Below are 18,511 nucleotides of genomic sequence, written 5' to 3'. Positions count from 1 at the left end.
TGGGAATTGCATTGCATTTGTAGATTGCTTTTGGCAGTATGGTCATTTTCAAAATATTGGTTTTACCCATTCATGAGCATGAGATGTGTTTCTATTCATTTGTGTCATCTATAATTTCTTTCAGCAGTGTTTTGTAATTTTCCTTGTAGAGGTCTTTCATCTCCTTGGTTAGGTATATACTAAGTATTTAACTTTTTGCACTTACTGTAAAGGGGGTTGTGTTCTTGATTGGATTCTCAGCTTGGTCATTGTTGGTGTATAGCAGAGCTACTGATTTCTACACCTTAATGTTGTATTCTGAAACTTTGCTGAATTCATTTATCAGTTCTAGGTACTTTTTGGAGATGTCTTTATGGTTTTCTAGGTATAGGATCATATCATCAGCAAACAGCAACATTTTGACTTCCTCTTTACCAATTTGGATGCCCTTGATTTCTTTCCCTTGTCTGATTTTGTCAGTTATGATTTCCAGAACTATATTGAATAGAAGTAGTGAGAGTGGGCATTCTTATCTGGTTCCAATTATCAGAGGGAATGCTTTCAACTTTTCCCCATTCAGTATTATGTTGGCTGTGGGTTTTCATAGACGGCCTTTATCATCTTAAGGTATGTCCCCTCTATGCCAATTTTGCTTAGGGTTTTAATCATAAAGGGATCTGGATTTGGTCAAATACTTTTTCTGCATCTGTTATGATGATCATGTAATTTGTTTTTAATTCTCTTTATCTGATGTATTACATTTATTGATTTGTGTATGTTAAATCCCTGCATTCCTGGTATGAAACAAGAAACTAAAAAAAATTAGCAAGAAAAACAAACAATCTCATTAAAAAAATGGGCTAAGGACATGAATAGACAATTTTTAAAAGAAGATACACAGATGGCCAACAAACATATGAAAAAGTGCTCAACATCACTAATGCTCAGGAAAGTGAAAATAAAAACCACAATATTATACCACCTTACTCTTGTAAGAATGGCCATGATGAAAAAAAAAATAAAAAAAAATAATAGATGTTGGAGGTGATGCAGTGAAAAGGGAACACTTTTACACTGCTAGTATGAACGTAAACTAGTACAACCACTATGGAAAACAGTGTGGAGATTCATTAAAGAACTAAAAGTAGAACTGCTAGTTGATCTAGTACTCCTACAACTAAGTATCTACCCAGAGGAAAATAAGTCATTATATGAAAAATATACTTGCACATGCATGTTTGTAGCAGTCCAGTTCACAATTGAAAAAACATGGAACCAGCCCAAATGTCCAACAATCAATGAGTGGATAAAGTATATATTGTATATGTATTGGAATACTATTCAGCCATAAACAAGAAAGAAATAATGGCATTCACAGCAACCTGGATGGAATTGGAGACCATTATTCTAAGATTCTAAGTGATATAACTAAAGAATGGAAAACCAAACATCACATGTTCTCACTCATAAGTCGGAGCTAAGTTATGAGGATGCAAAGGCATAAGAATGATACAATGGACTTTAGGGACTTAGGGGAAAGGGTAGGAGGTGGGTGATGGATAAAATATTACAAATTGGCTAAAGTGTGTACTGCTTGGGTGATGTATGCACCAAAATCTCACAAGTCACCAGTAAAAAAACTTACTCATGTAACCAAACACCACCTGTCTCCAAAAAAAGCAGTGGAAATAAAAATTAAATTAAACATAAAAATAAATAAATGAATATCTGAACACAGATGGATTTTTTAAATCCTGTCTTAAGAAGACAATCCAAAACTGACATATGCAAAATAAGGAAGATGAAAACAGTTGAGGCCAAGGATAAAATTTTGTTTTTAGCAAAAGAAAAACGTTATTTACAGAGGTTTGACTTTAACAAAAGGACTTTTTCATTCAAAATATTTGAATCCATTTATGTTCAAACATCTTCAAGCAAATTAAATTAAATTGAGAAAATGAAAAGAATAATTTAAATTGTCAAATCTTCTAGTTTATTTTGAAAATACCTAAAAGAAAGTTAAAAAAACAGTATATAGAAATATTCAAAAATGAAAAATACTATGTTCTATTTAAAAGACAAGCATGTAAAAGTCTTCAGAGAAACTAGGGGCCAAGATCCACACAGACACACAATTTATCCAGGTTGTCAGCAGCCCAAGATCCCCAACTGCCCACTCCTCTAATGGTCTTTGTGGTGGTTAGCTGCTGTAGCATTTGGTCTCTGAAGCCTGATTTGCTTCAGAGCTATGTCCTGGTGGACAAAAATACCCAATGCTTCTGAGAAAAAAAATCAGAATCTCTTCTTGTCTCCTCACAATATCCTTCAGATATTTCTTGTATCTGATGGACAGAAATGACTTTAGATTCCCTCCAGGAGATGGTGGGTGACAGTCAGTTCAAGAAGGCCTATGGCATCTCTGTCTTCAATGAGATGCTCCAGGAAATATTCAACCACTTCCACTCAGAGCTCCTTTATGACCTGGAACTTGTCCCTCCTGGAAAAACTTTGCACTGGATTTCATCAACAGCTGGAAAACCTGGAGACATACTTGGTACAGAAAAAGGGACCTAAAGAGACTCCCCTGGGAAGCAGAAATCTTACTCAAGATGTGAACAGGTACTTCCAGGGTGTGGTACTTAATTTTAGGAGTCAACTTGACTGGATTAAGGGATAAACTTAAGGTAGCTGGTAAAGCACTATTTCTTGGTATATCTGTAAGAGTATTTCCAAAACAGATTGGCATTTCTGTCAGTGAACTGAGTGAGAAATATCAGCCCTCACCCGATGTGGATGGGTAACACGGAAACCACTGGCACACGTCCCAGAGTACAAAGGACAGAGAACCTAGAGTTCTGACATTTGAAAGCAGGAGAAAAAGAGTGTCCCAAGTGCAGAATGGAAAGAGAGAATTAGCCTTTTTTTCTGCCTTTTTGTTCTACCTGGGGTGGATGGGGCCCATTCACAATGGGTGAAGGCAGATATTCCTTACTCAGTTCAAATGCCTTTCTCTGCCTGAAACGCTGTTACATATAGCCTCAGAAATAAATATTTTCCATCTATTTGAATATCCCTTAACGCAGTCAAGTTGACACCTAAAGTTAACCATCACGTCAACCAACACATCAATAGGGTTCCTGTATAATAACAAGATTTCAACTGAAAAGAACTGTAAATTTTAGACTTTGTTCAAGAAGGAATCTCTAGGGAAACTTAAAGACAAACTGGGAGACAAATGAAAGGAAACCAGAGCAAATTTTAGCTTCTGACACATAACACTACAAAAAACAGGGAACACCGCCTAACCGCCAGCAAGATAACCACAAAGGCTCACACTGGGCTGGTCTGAGTGCAGTGGTATTTACAACTAATTGATCACAACCAGTTACAGATTCCTCTGTTTCCTCTCCACTCCCACTGCTTCACTTGACTTGATTTTTAAAATACCCTCACCTTAAGGATCAATTTATGTCAGTTTCTTTTACTCAGTACATCATGTCCCCCTTTCAGCAAAAACTTAACAAGGTACACTAAAAGATGAAACACATAGTTTGAAAAGACAGGGTAAGCATCAGAACTAAGTCTAAATATGACAGAGATTTTGAATTATCAAACCAAGAATTTAAAGTAACAATGACTAATATGCTAAGGGCTCTAATGCATTTCTATATTCACTCATATGCTTTACCTAAGGCATATTATGTATGATATTTAAAATAGTACTTACCATATAACTTGTCCATCTTTATAATATATTAAAATATAACAAATATGTTCACCTTTACCTTGTGTCCAATATTCTACTCATTTTTTACATTTATTTAAATTTTTTATATATATTGTATTCTTCCCCAAAAGACTTCTTGGATATGTTTCTTCTTAAAAAAGAAATAACCCAAATTTGCAAGCCAAATTATTGAATTCAACTCCCTCATTCACTTATTTCAGTCAAATTATGTTTTAAAACTGCATATTTCTATGTCAATTATGTAATTTTTCTCAGAATATATAAATAAAGCAAATGCAAAACTTATTCTCTCATAACATTTCATTTTAAAGAAAAAAACCAGAAAAATAGTAATCATGCTTAATATATTTCAATTATGTTTTCATGAGACATCGAGGACAAAAGATTTTCTCATCAGAAGCTTGAAAAAGGGAAATCAAGAAAGGAAACAAACAGGTATACTCCATAAAGTTCCTATAAAGCTTCTAAAAACAGATGTCCCATTGGTAAATTCATATGTGGATTTGGAATCTTCAAGCAACGTATAAGCTGAACATAATTTGTAGGAATCTGGGCATGGTAATGTATCTGTTTACTTACAAGTACAGTGTAGAATGAGGAGATTGCCCAACTCTTAGGAATATCTTCAACTTACAAGGTTAGAGAAGAAGAGAACCTGCAATGGGCACAGAAAGGGAGTAGTAAGTGCAGGTAGTAGAAAATCAGGAGAGAATTATCATCAGAAAGTATTGAAAATAAAATAAAGTGTTTAAAAATTGAATGATGTGGTCCATCAGTGCCAGCATGACCAAGGTGGGGAGCGGGTGTTGGAAGTTGCTAGAAGTTGGAGGTGGGGGAGCAGTCACTTGCGGTGAGTGTGGGCGGTGGCTGGATGCAAAGTTGAGAGCAGTCCCTAGTCTGAGGCTTTCTGTCACCCTCCAGCACTAGCAGTAATGTGGACTCTGCCCTGCCGCAGCCCCTCAGTGACACACTGCAGCTGCTGCTCAACCAGCAGGAAACCAGTCAGAAGCAGGAGGCCTCTGAACAAGCTGTATTCTGTGTAGCTGCCAGCTTCTGCTTTTTCCAGGCAGAACACTGGCCCTCAGCTCCTTTTTCTGCTTCCCCTTGTTCAGACCACTGAGGACTGCCACTGTCCTGTCTGACTCCTCCTGTTTTGTGGAGATAGTGAAGTTGATCCAAGACGGCCAAATAGGAACAGCTCTGGATTGCAGTTCCTAGTGAAAACGCAAAGGGTAAGGGATCACCACATTTCCAAACGAATTTTTACTGCCCACAGACTAGGAGATTCCAGAGCGGAAAAGCGCCATGAGTCCCCAGCATGGCTGTTCCAGCCAGTGCAGTGGGTCTCCGCACAAAAACTCACATAAATCTGGGCACTGTTTCAATGGGCTCCTGGAATGCCTGGGACACAGAGTCGCCCATGCAACTGAAAAAAGGGGGCTGAAACAGGGAGCCAGGTGATCTGGCTCTGCCAGTCCCACCCCTACAAAGAACAGCAATCTGAAATGCTCTGAACTGAGAGTTTCACAGCAAGCACAGCTGGACCTGGGATGGTCCAACTCTGTGGGGAGAAAAGCATCCAACATTACCAAGGCAGTCCACCACTACCAAGGCAGTCCTCCATTACTGAGGCAGTCCGCCATTACCAAAGCAGTCCTCCATTACTGAGGCAATCCACCATTACCAAGGCAGTCCACCATTACAGAGACAGTCCTCCACTACTGAGGCAGACTGCCATTACTGAAGCAGTTCCAACTATACACCTATAAACAAAACTGCAAGGAAGTTCACATAGCAGCTGGGCAGAGCCCACAGCAGTTCAGTGATGCCTCTGCTGGCAGACTGTGACTAGGCTACCTTCTCACTGAGCAAGGCATCCCTGAAAAAAGGCAGCAGCTCATCAGGGACTTATAAATAAAGCCCCACCTTCCCAGGACAGAGCACCTGGGAAAAAAATGTGTTTATGAGTTCTGCTGCAGCAGACTTAAACGTACTTGCCCAGCAGCTCTGAATGGAACAACGGAGCTCAGAGCTCAGCACTTGAGCTCCTATAAGGGACATACTGTCTCCTCAAGCAGCTGCCCAACCCCTGTATATCCAAAGAGACACCTCATAAAGGAGAGCTCAGGCTGACATCTGGAGGGTATCCTTCTGGGACAAAGATAACAGAAGAAGAAACTGGCAGCAACCCTTACTGTTCTGCAGCCACTGCAGGTGATCCCCAGGGAAGCAGGGTCTGGAGTGGACCTCCAGCAGTCCTATAGCAGAGGGGCCTGACTGTTAGAAGGAAAACTTAAAAACAGAAAGAAATAACTTCAACATAAACAAAAAGGACATCCACTCAGACACCCCATCTGAAAGTCACCAACTACAAAGACCACAGGTAGATAAATCCACAAAGTTGGGAAGAAACCAGTGCAAAAGGGATGAAAACACCCAAAACCAGAATGCCTCTCCTCCAAGGGATCACAACTCCTCACCAGCAAGGGAACAAGGTTGGATGGAGAACTAGTCTGATGAATTCACAGAAGCAGCCTTCAGAAGGTGGATAATAACAAAATTCTCTAAGCTAAAAGAACACGTTCTCACCCAATGCAAAGAAACTAAGGACCTTGAAAAAACATTTGACAAAACGCTAACGAGAATAAACAGCTTAGAGAGGAATATAAATGAATTGATGGAGCTGAAAAACACACCACAAGAACTTTGCAAAGCATACACAAGTTTCAATAGCTGAATTGACCAAGCAGAAGAAAGGATATCAGAGATTGAAGATCAACTCAACAAAATAAAATGAGAAGGCAAGATTAAAAGAGAAAAAAGAATTAAAAGAAATGAACATAGCTTCCAAGAAATATGGGATTATGTGAAAAGACCTAATGTACATTTGATAGATGTACCTGAATGTGATGGAGAGAGTGAATCCAAGCTGGAAAACACTCTTCAGGATATTATCCAGGAGAACTTCCCTAATCTAGCAAGGCAGGCCAATATTCAAGTCTGGGAAATACAGAGAACACCACAAAGATATTCCTCAAGAAGAGCAACCCCAAGGAACATAATCGTCAGATTCACTAGGATTGAAATGAAGGAAAAAATGCTAAGGGCAGAGAGAAAGGTCAGGTTACCCACAAAGGGAAGCCCATCAGACTCACTGCAGATCTCTCAGCAGAAACTCTGCAAGCCACAAGAGAGTGGGGGCCAATAATCAACATCCTTAAAGAAAATAACTTTCAACCTAGAATTTCATATCCAGCCAAACTAAGCTTCATAAGCAAAGGAGAAATAAAATCCTTCACGAACAAGCAATTGCTGAGAGATTTCATCACCACCAGGCCTGCCTTACAAGGGCTCATGAAAGAAGCCCTAAACATGGAGTTTAGCTAGAACAACTACTACTAGCCACTCCAAAAACGTATCAAATGGTAAAGAGCATCCACACAATGAAGAAACTGTGTCAGCTAACAGGCAAAACAACCAGCTAGCATCAAAATGGCAGGATCAAATTCACACATAACAATATTAACCTTAAATATAAATGGGCTAAATACCCCAATCAAAAGACACAGACTGGAAAATTGGATAAGAAGTCAAAATCCATCAGTGTGCTGTATCCAGGAAACACATCTCACATGCAATCTAGGCAGTTGAGCAGTATTTTGATCTAATTGTTCACAGTCTGTCTTAAGGGTATGATGGTGATTAAGAACCATAATTCATCATAAATAGGCCTATGTAAGAGGTATCCATTTTTGTTGGTAGTCTAGTAACACAAGTTAGGACAGCAGGAAATAAGGAATGGAGTTCCAAGAATCTAAAGGAGTATTTTTGAGTTGTGAGATGTGGGCCAAAGTTTTGAGGCCTTGAAGGTTTACTATAGTGTAGGTGATAAGAAGAACTTGGTATGATCCCTTAAAATGGAGTTCAAAGTCAGTATTCCGCTGATGTCATTTATAAAAGATATAAACTCCAGGTTCTAGGTCATGAAGAATTTGATTATCCCCAGTTGGTGGATCATGAAAAACTTCTGAGAGGCAGAGAGAGAGCCAAGATGACCAACTAGATACACCTTGCATTAGGTGACCAGGCTCTAGGACTCATTCCTGACCTGGAGCAGCTTCTGGGGAAGAGATAAGTAAAATAGGCATAGAGTGACCCACTCTTGCCATGGACCTCTAGAATCCTAGCTTCCAGAGACCCCATACCCCCAACAGACATTTGAGCTGGCAAGGAGAGCTACCTGGAAAGTTGAAAGAAACAGAACTGTAGCCTGTATAGAGCCAAGGGTTTGTGTAGGAAGAGTTGCAATGGAGCACAGCCCATTCCCCAAAGCTCACATGCTCCTCTAGGTGGCTTTAGACTTTTTTGGCTGCTGGACCTGGACAGAACAGGGCTATCTTTCCCACAGGATGGGTCAGTCTGATATGAGCACCCCACAGTCTGCCAGCCTATCCCAGGGACCCTGCCTGTCTACACTCATTGCAGCATGGCCTCTGCTGCCAAGCTGAGGCACTTGCCAGTGGGCAATGCCATAGTTTTTTCACCAAAAGACCCCACATAACAGTCACAGAACTGCAAGAGGGCCCCTGCTGGCAAGCACCTACTCACAGCCCTCCCACACTCACTGTAGACTCTCCCTGCTGCTCTTCTAGCATGTGTATGCCTGGGGACCCCTGTTTCCCAGCACCTCTATACTGAAGTATTTTTGGGAGCACCCCACATTGTAGTGCTGTTGCCAGCACATAAGGAACACCTTGGCCCCTCCAGCACAGCAGATGCTTAACCTTGAGGGACCAGAGGGAAAACAGCCATATACCTGGTCCCAGCACTGCGCCTACTCCAGCATTAAGACATGAAGTCCAGGAGTGTTGAACTGAAACTTGTACCCCTGAAATCATCCAGAAGTGAGACCAACCAACTAAACCCAACTTACACCATAGTCAAACCCTCAAGGGCATCAAAGAATATAAAATTTTAAAACTCCACTCAAAGGACAACATTTCAAAGATTAAAGGAATATCAACCTATACAGATGAGAAAGAATCAGCACAAGAACTCTGGCAGTTCTAGAAACTAGAATGTCTTCTTACCTCCAGATGACCACACTAGCTTCTCAGGAATGGTTCTTAATTGATGGCTAGAATGACAGACACAGAATTCAGAATCTTTATGGAAACAAAGACCATTGAGATTCAAGAGAAAGCTGAAATCCAATCCAAGGAATATAAAGAATCCAGTAAAACAATACAAGAACTGAAAGATGAAATAGCCATTTCAAGAAAGAAACAGCTGATCTTCTAGAGCTAAAAATGTCTTACAAAAATTTTATAATACAATCAGAAGTACTGACAGCAGAATAGGCCAAGCTGAAGAAGGAATCTCAGAGCCTGAAGATTAGTTCTTCAAACCAACTCAGTCAGGCAAAAATTAAGAAAGAATAATTTTAAAAACAAACTAAACCTCTGAGAAACATGTGAGTATGTAAAGGGGTTAAAACTACAACTCATTGGCATCCCATAAAGAGAGGGAGAGCAAGCAACTTGGAGAACATATTTGAGGATGTTGTCAACAAAAATTTCCCCAACCTTTCTAAAGAGGTTGACATACAAATCTGGGAAATTCAGAGAATCTCAGCAAGAAACTATACAAAATGAACATACCCAAAACACAGAGTCATCAGATTCTTCGAGGCTAACACAAAAGAAAAAATATTACAGAAAGCTAGAGAGAAGAGGCAGGTCACCTATAAAGGGAACCCCATCAGGCTAACAACATACCTTTCAGCAGAAACCTTACACCAGAAGAGACTGGGGGCCTATATTCAGCATCCTTGAAGAAAAGAAATTCCAACCAAGAATTTTGTATTCAGTCAAACTAAGCTTCCTAAGCAAAGGAGAAATAAAATCCTTTACAGATAAAAAAATGCTAAGGAAATTTGTTACCACTAGACCTGCCTTAAAAGACGTCCTTAAGGAAGTGTTTAACATGGAAATGAAAGACTATTACCAGCCAACACAAAAACATACTTAAATACATAGCCCACTGACACTATAAAGCCACTGTAGCCCAACTCTACGTAACAGCAGGCTAACAGCACGATGACATTAACAAATCCTCACAAGTCAATATTAACCTTGAATATAAATGGGTTAAATGCAGCCATTTAAAAGACAGAGTAGCAAGATGGATAAAAAAAGAAAATCCAAATGTATGATGCCATAAAGAAACCCATCTTACATGCAATGACATCCATTGGCTCAAAGTAAAGAGGTGGAGAAAGATCTATCAAACAAACAAGGGAAAAAAAGGAGAGTAGGGATTACTATTCTTATTTCAGATAAAACAGGCATTAAACCAGTATAATCAACAAGAACAAAAAAATGACATTACATAAAGATAAAGGTATCGGTGCAATAAGAAGACTTACCTACCCTAAATATATATGCACCCAAAACTGAGATGTCTAGATTCGTAAGTTTTTAGAGACCTACAAAGAGACTTAGACAACCACATAATAATAGAAAAAGACTTCCAAAACCACTGAGAGTGTTAGACAGATCAACAAGGCAGAAAACTAACAAAGATATTTGAGACCTAATTGCAACACTTGATCAAATGTACCTAACTGATATCTATGGAACACTCCACCCAACAACAGCAGAATATACATTCTTGTTTGCACATGGTGCATACTCTAAGATTGACCACATGCTTGTCTATAAAGCAATTCTCAACTAATTGAAAAAACCACAATCATACCCACCACACTCCTGGACCATGGTGCAATAATAATTGAAATTAATATCAAGAAGTTCTCTCAAAACCATATAACTACATGGAAATGGGACAGCCTGTTCCTGAATGACTTTCAGGTAAACAAAGAAATTAAGGCAAAAATCAAGAAATTCTTGGAAACTAATGAAAACAAAGATACAACCTTCCAGAATCTCTGGGTCACGGCTAAATCACTATTAAGAGGAAAATTAATAGCATTAAATGCCTACATCAAAAAGTCAGAAAGATCCCAAATTAGCAAGCTAATATCACACCAAGAAGAACTAGGAAAATGAGTAAAACAATTCCAAAGCTTGCAGAAGAAAAGAAATAACCAAAATCAGAGCTCAACTGAAAGAAATTGAGATGTGAAAATCCCTACAAAAAATAAACAAAAACTAAGGTTTGTTTTTTGAAAGAACAAATAAGATTGATAGACTGCTAGCCAAACAAATAATAAGAAAAAGAAGATCCAAATAAACACAGATATGACAAAAGTGACGTTACACCTACCTCACAAAAATACCAAAAAAACCCTTCAGAGACCGTTTTTAACCCTTCTATATATATACAAACTAAAAAATCTAGAATAAATGGATACATTCCAGGAAACATGCGACCTCCAAAGATTGAATCAGGAAGAAATGGAATAACCGAACATACCAATAATGAGTTCTGAAATTCAATCAATAGTTAAAAAAAAAAAAACAATAAAAAACTTACCAACAATAAAAAGCCCTGCATCAGATGGATTCACAGCCAAATTCTACTACAGACAAAAAAAGAACTGATACTAATTCTATTGAAACTATTCCAAAAAATGCCTTGATTATTTTATCCATTAATGATAATTATATTTTATTTTACAGATAAAGTCTCACTCTGTCACTGCAACAGTGGGATCATAGCTCACTGTAATTTCCAGCTGCTGGGCTCAAGCGATCGTTCCGGTTCAGCCTCCTGAGTAGCTGGGACTGCAGGTGCAGGCCACAATGCCCAGCTAATTATTTTGTAGACACAGTGTCTTGCTGTGTTGCTCAGGCTGGTCTTGAACTCCTGCCTTGGCCTCCCAAAGCACTGAGATTATAGGGAAGAGCCATCATGCCCAGTCAATGGTGATTTTGATGGCAAGTTTCTTTCAATGCTGTCAATGTATTTTAGAATTTTTTTTTTTTTGATATGACGAGGTTAGAAAAATAAAGACAACTATAGTAAGTACTGTGGAGGAGTTCGGAGTTAAAATCAGATTCTCCTTGGTAAGTATTCCTTCACTGCTTCTATATAGAAAGTACATAGAGTCTTCCCTCTTGCTCATACAATCGGTCTTTTTGACACTGGACACTCAACCATTGTCTGGTAAGATTGGGAGGAGAATAAATTCCTTATTGGACTCTATCAGTAGTCAAAACAAAGTCTGGCCTGGAGGTGAGTTGTCTCTTTTAGGAATAAAAACAGCAGGCTGATCTGATGAAGGTGTCCTGGGGAATCAATGACATACTCAGAAAGAAAGTCAGAGCCCATATTGCTGGGCTATTTCTAGATTAGAAATTGTTAGGTGCTTTTTGTTTATTCTTAAAATGACAAAAACCCTAAGAGTCAAATATAAAAAGGCTTCTAAATGTCTGCAGTTGATGAGTCAATAAAAGTTTTACTGTATTTCATTGAAGAAATTACTCATTAAATCTTAGAGCTTTTTTTAGGATTGGCAGAAAATCTACTCAATTTTAACTATTTAAAAGTTATATTGTCCACTTTTACTTAGGACTTAAAATTAGTTCAGTTTACTCACAACACACCCCCTGTTGCTCTGTCTACAAAGTAATAGATGGCAACACATTGACATATGAAGTGGAACTCAGAATGCCTTGTCATCTCACCTTTCCTGCTCACCTGACTTCATGCCCTGGCCTCTCCTTGGTTTATATATTCTCTGTTCATATCCATCCTCCACTTCTGTTGATGGGGTCCTCCAGATAAGCCACTATATTGACTCCCACTAAAGGTTTGACTTCAAATCATTGGTGTGTTTGGAATTGCTCACCTATTAAGATATGTATTTCTCGGCCGGGTGCGGTGGCTCAAGCCTGTATTCCCAGCACTTTGGGAGGCCAAGGCGGGTGGATCACGAGGTCGAGAGATCGAGACCATCCTGGTCAACATGGTGAAACCCCGTCTCTACTAAAAATACAAAAAATTAGCTGGACATGGTGGCGCGTGCCTGTAATCCCAGCTACTCAGGAGGCTGAGGCAGGAGAATTGCCTGAGCCCAGGAGGTGGAGGTTGCGGTGAGCCGAGATCGGGCCATTGCACTCCAGCCTGGGTAACAAGAGCGAAACTCTGTCTCAAAAAAAAAAAAAAAAAAAAAAAAAAGATATGTATTTCTCTCCAGAAAGTTATATAAATGAGTGGACTCTAAATATGGTTATTGAGAAGATCGAGTTAATATTTTCAAAGACCTTAGAACAGAGGCTGGTCTTAGCATGTAACAAATTTTAATGTTATCATTTTTAGTATCATCATCATTATTATTAACATCCAGATATAGAGCAGAATCTTTGGGATTGTCCAATTCCCTTTATATTTTGCCCTGGGTTTCTCAAAGCCCTCTTTTCATTGCCTAGGTGGATTTATTAACTATGTGTACTTTAACATTGGCCCCATTCTTTCCCTCTGCCAGAACCCCAGGTCACCAATTTTGCTGCATTTAATTTTGCTAACTTATACTTGGCTATTTTTATCAGCAGAAAGCCACTTCCCTTCTCTCACTTTCATGACATTCAGACTCATGTTTGTTTTCTTTCTTGCCCCAAAGCAACTGTCAAGTTTTGCTTTCTAAGAAAGCTGAAAGGAGAAAGAAAAAAATCTGAAGTCATGTAAATTATAGATAAAAATAGTGTGGCTCCTTTGCCTTCCTTTTACGTCCTCTAATTTGTCTTATTTTGTCATGAACTAGAAAGTAACGCAGATGCAGCAAGACAAACCTGGCCCAGTAAACCACTATGTAAAAATAAGGTGCAAAATTTTAGAATAAAAAAATCATAAAGGAAAGCTCTTTCTCCCTGACAGAAAAGCCCGTGTCTAACCTCCACGCATTGTCAGAGTGACTAAGAGACAGAGAGGACAAGAACCCTTAGATAGAATTGCAGTGACTGAATGAGCAACTGAAAATCACTAGTTTCTGTAATATAAGCTTCTAATGAAAGACAACACCATCACTGATCCCCTGTGCCCATCTGAGAAACACTGAGGATAAAAATGTTCAATAGCTTACATAAAAGAAATGAACAATAAAAACCATATCAGGGCCCAGCTCAGTGGCTCATGCCTGTAATTCAGCACTTTGGGAGGCCAAGGCAGGTGGATCACCTGAGGTCAGAAGATCGAGACCAGCATGATCAATATGATGAAATTCCATCTCTATTAAAAACAAAAATGAGCCAGGCATGGTGGCATGCACCTGTAGTCCCAGTTACTTGGGAGGCTGAGACAGGAGAATTGCTTGAACCCGGGCAGAAGAGGTTGCAGTGAGCTGAGATCATGACACTGCACTCCAGCCTGGGCGACAAAGCAAGACTCCATCCCCCCCCCCAAAATTCTTTTAATGAAAAATAAACAAAGATTCCAAGCTGGGAAATTGACACAGCTAAAGGAGCACTACTGACCTCAGTAAGCAAATGGTGGGAAATTATTTGACTAATGAAGGTAAAATGATTGTAATTGGGTAATTCTTCCACCTTCTTTAGACAAAAGAAACCTTTGCTATCAGCATCTGAGGGCTGTTGAAACTTTTGATACCTGGACACATGAGTCAGGAGAGACAAAGTTCGTCATTGAGGGATAGGGTCCCACAGACACTCTAGGGGCAAGGGTCTTGGAGGGTTAATTGTTTTGCTCACAAAGGAACCACTCTCCTCTCACCAAAGGAGTTCTGAAGCCATCAGGATGTTGTGAGGCTCCTGAGGGTGAGTCTGGAGAGTTTGGGTTGAGAGTACTTGTTAGAGAAAAAGGTGTTACTAGATGTGATAACTACCTTGTGAGTGAGGAGATGCTGGGAAAGTAAAGTATCTGCAAATTAGAATCTCCACATCCATTTGCACCTGTAAAGTATCAGGATTCCACCTGGGATATTTACACACCCAGGGGAGTACTATTGACCTCAGTAAGTAAATGACGGAAAGAAAAAGAAGTGTTTATATTAATCCTCACCTTGCGGTCCCAGTGAAGCGTAACCACACAGACCTGCATGAATGTTTTCTAGAAGGAAGAAAAACATCAGAGAAGCTCATTCACTCATCATCATCATCATCCTCTGTTGTGAATAAAACAGTAAATAAAACCTCGTTTTTGGCTCACATCTGTAATTCCAGCTACCTGGGAGGCTGACACAGGAGTCCTCAGCTTCAGACCAGGGGTTTCAGACCAGCCTGAGCAACATAGTGGGACCTTATCTCTAACAACAACAACAACAACAACAACAACAACAACAAATTAGCCAGGCATGATAGTGCATGCCTGTAGTCCCAGCTACTCAGGAGGTTGAGGCATGTGGATTGCTTGAGCTCAGGAGTTAAGGCTGCAGTGACCTCTGATTATGCCACAACACTCCAACCTGGGTCACAGAGTAAGACCTCTTCTCTAAAAAACAAACAGCAAAACCCCATCATTGGTTCTAAAGAGCTTATTTGCTACAGATGATCTGGCAAATCCCCAAGGAAATATAGAAGCCCATAGGACCTGACTTTCTATGTAAAATTAGCAGGGTAAAAATGGATAAGGGTTAAAATTTTGTTTCTAGAACAGAGAAAAGGAATTTTTCATATATACATATGAATATATATACACTGTACATATTATATATACATATATTCACTGTATACAGTGTGTATATATAAATATGTATTATATATAAAGTTAGTGTAGTGTATGTCAGATTATTTACATACTTATAGTCTATACACTTATGACTTTAGCACCAAAATGTTTTTCATTTGATTAATTATCCATTTGTATTGACACAGCTGAAGTTTACTGGCAAAAATAAACTTCTAATCCAAAATTAATAGATTATTGTCATCCTTCTAAGGTCATAGGGAGAACACACAAATGAAAACAAAAAAAGAAAGTGAAAGTACAGAGAAATGTTCAGAAAATGAAAACCATTTGTTTCCTATTAAAAGCCATGCATACAAGGAATGTCTTCAGAAAACCTAGGGTCCAAGATTAAGCCCTATTCCAGCTCAGTAAAACCTGCAGCACTCACATTTCCCAATGGCTCACCTGTTCCCTCTACTGGTGGCTCTAGTGGTGACCAGCTATAGCCCTGTTGGATCTCTGGCCTGTGATCTGGCTCAGAACCATGGCCAACTTAACAGGAACATCTTGGTGCTTCTACACCAAATGAGGAGAATCTCCCCTTTCTTGTGTCTCAAGGACAGAAGAGACTTCAGCTTCCCCCAGGAGATGGTGGAAGGGAGCCAGGTGCAGAAGGCCCAGGCCATGTCTGTTCTCCATGAGACGCTGCAGCAGATCTTCAACCTCTTCCACACAGAGCACTCCTCTGCTGCCTGGAACACGACTCTTTTAGACCAACTCCACGCTGGACTTCATCAGCAACTGGCACACCTGGAGACCTGCTTGGTGCAGGTAATGGGAGAAGGAGAATCTGCTGGGGCGATTAGGAGCCCTGCACTGACCTTGAGGAGGTACTTCCGGGGAATCCAGGTCTACCTGAAAGAGAAGAAATACAGTGACTGTGCCTGGGAAGTTGTCAGAGTGGAAATCTTGAGATCCTTGTTCTTATCAACAAACTTGCAAGAAAGATTGAGAAGTAAAGATGGAAACCTCGGCTCATCTTGAAATGATTCTCATTGACTAATTTGCCATATAGCACTTGCACATGTGACTCTGGTCATTTCAAAAGACTTTTATTTCTGCTTTAATCACAGAATTGATTGAATTAATTCTGAAAATACTTTGTCAGTATATTAAGCAAGTATATGTTAAAAAGACTTAGGTCCAGGGGCATCAGTCTTTAAGATGTTATTTATTCATTTATTTATTCTTATATTTATCATATTTATAATATTTACATTCTTATATAATAAATGTTTGCCTTTACATTGTATTAAGATTAGAAAACATGTTTAGCTTTCTATTGTTAAATATTACATTTTATTGTTTATTAAATTTTTTTCAAACAAAACTTCTTGCAGTTGTTTATTCTAAAACCAAAATTCAAACACTAGTTTTCTGAATCAAATCAAAGAATGGATGGTACTATTTACTTACCTATTCATTCATTCCATTTATATAATATATATAAAGTGAGTATCAATGTGGCATAGTTTGGAATTGATATCAAGCAATGCAGGTATACTCATTGCATGACTGTATCAAAACATCTCATGAAACCAACAAATATACACTTACTATGTACCCTAAAAATTAGAAATAAAAAGTTATTTAAGAAAAATACAGGTGAATAAACACAGTTCCTTTCTGTGTTGAAGAGCTTTCATTCTTACAGGAAAAAAAAAAAAAAAAAAAAAAAGCATTAAAGCTGTACCAATTTCACTTATATGAAACACTACAAAAATAAGTTAAAGAAAATGAAGTTCTCGGGCAGGGCGCAGTGGCTCACGCCTGTAATCCCAGCACTTTGGGACGGGCCGAGGCGGGTGGATCACCAGGTCAAGAGATCGAGACCATCCTGGTCAACATGGTGAAACCCTGTCTCTACTAAAAATACAAAAAACTAGCTGGGCATGGTGGCACGTGCCTGTAATCCCAGCTACTCAGGAGGCTGAGGCAGGAGAATTGCCTGAACCCAGGAGGCAGAGGTTGCGGTGAGCCGAGGTTGCGGTGAGCCGAGATCGCGCCATTGTACTCCAGCCTGGGTAACAAGAGCGAAACTCCGTCTCAAAAAAAAAAAAAAGAAAAAAAGAAAATGAAGTTCTCTTACTAGAAGCTTTAGGTGCAAATAATGTTGAGAAAGAAAAATATTAGATGTCCTTTTTAAGGTGACTGGGAGACATGAAATTGTAGAAATTATATTGGCAATTGGGAATATGGGTCTGGAATGAACAACAAACGCCATGGGCAAAGGTATTAATTTAAGATTCTTTATTGCATGTCTGGTAAAAAGGACATGGGAATGAATACAGTCACTTATAAACAGAGGAGACAATGAGATGAGTACATAGCCTTGTCCTGCAGACTCTCAACATTCAAAGGTAGAGCAGAAAAGGAGAATCTGTAAAGGAGCCTGAAGTAAAATAGCCAGTGCAGTCATAAAGAAAAATAGGAACGAATGAGGCAGAATCTAACGAAAGGAAGACAGTGGTGCTTTCAGAAAAGATGAGGCTGAACTGTCCTGTGAACCCAGAAACAGACTCCATTGATGACCTTAGGAGGATCTGGTTTATGCAGAATGAATGGCATAGAAACATGATTGGAGTAAGTTGAAGAGGAAATACAGAAAGAGAAATTAAGAACACTGCGTATAGAAAATTATTTGGGGAAGTTTGTTTGTCAAATGGAAAAAGGAAATAAGGTGGCATCTAGAGAAGAATGTGGATTAATGTTTCTTGTATTTTTTCATGTTTTTTGCAATATGTTTTTAAAGAATTATTTTCAGAGAATGAATGTACTGGGACAAAACGTGAACATTTAAATATTTAATTTAATTAATTGCTTATTTATTTGAATGAAATAGTAATTTATCTGTCAGAGTTCTAATTAATATTACTTTGTAATAAGCTTAAATGGTTACCTATTTGCTTGTTAATATTCTTTTTTTATCAAATTTTACAATCGGATTTTATTTTATTCTGTTATTTAATTTACTCTATATTTTATGTATATTATTTGTTTATGATCTTAAGATTTCTAATCACTGAGATGTATATTTTCTAAAAATTGTAGCCATATTCTTGTGATGCATACTTGTTATTAACTTTACTTGTGTTCAAAGAGCTGGACGATTCCTTTTTTATTTAAATTATGGAATGA

The 18,511-nt window shown here is 38.8% G+C and overlaps 1 protein-coding gene across 1 annotated transcript; it reads left to right on the top strand.

The window, feature by feature from the left end:
- The first annotated feature begins 15,508 nt into the window (after positions 1-15,508).
- On the top strand, positions 15,509-16,699 carry IFNW1 (interferon omega 1). The gene has a single exon (XM_003928124.4). It carries the CDS (start codon positions 15,770-15,772, stop codon positions 16,355-16,357), a length of 588 nt encoding a protein of 195 aa, XP_003928173.1. The 5' UTR covers positions 15,509-15,769; the 3' UTR covers positions 16,358-16,699.
- Positions 16,700-18,511: the final 1,812 nt, after the last annotated feature.

The sequence above is a fragment of the Saimiri boliviensis genome, chromosome 2 (assembly GCF_048565385.1).
Source record: "Saimiri boliviensis isolate mSaiBol1 chromosome 2, mSaiBol1.pri, whole genome shotgun sequence".
Classification (NCBI taxonomy): Eukaryota; Metazoa; Chordata; class Mammalia; order Primates; family Cebidae; genus Saimiri; species Saimiri boliviensis.
Note: the sequence above shows the minus strand (reverse complement) of the source record. Positions and strands in the feature narration are given on the sequence as shown.

Excerpts from the sequence above, each read along its gene's own strand:
- IFNW1 (XM_003928124.4), top strand. The coding sequence starts at position 15,770 with ATGGCTCACCTGTTCCCTCTACTGGTGGCTCTAGTGGTGACCAGCTAT.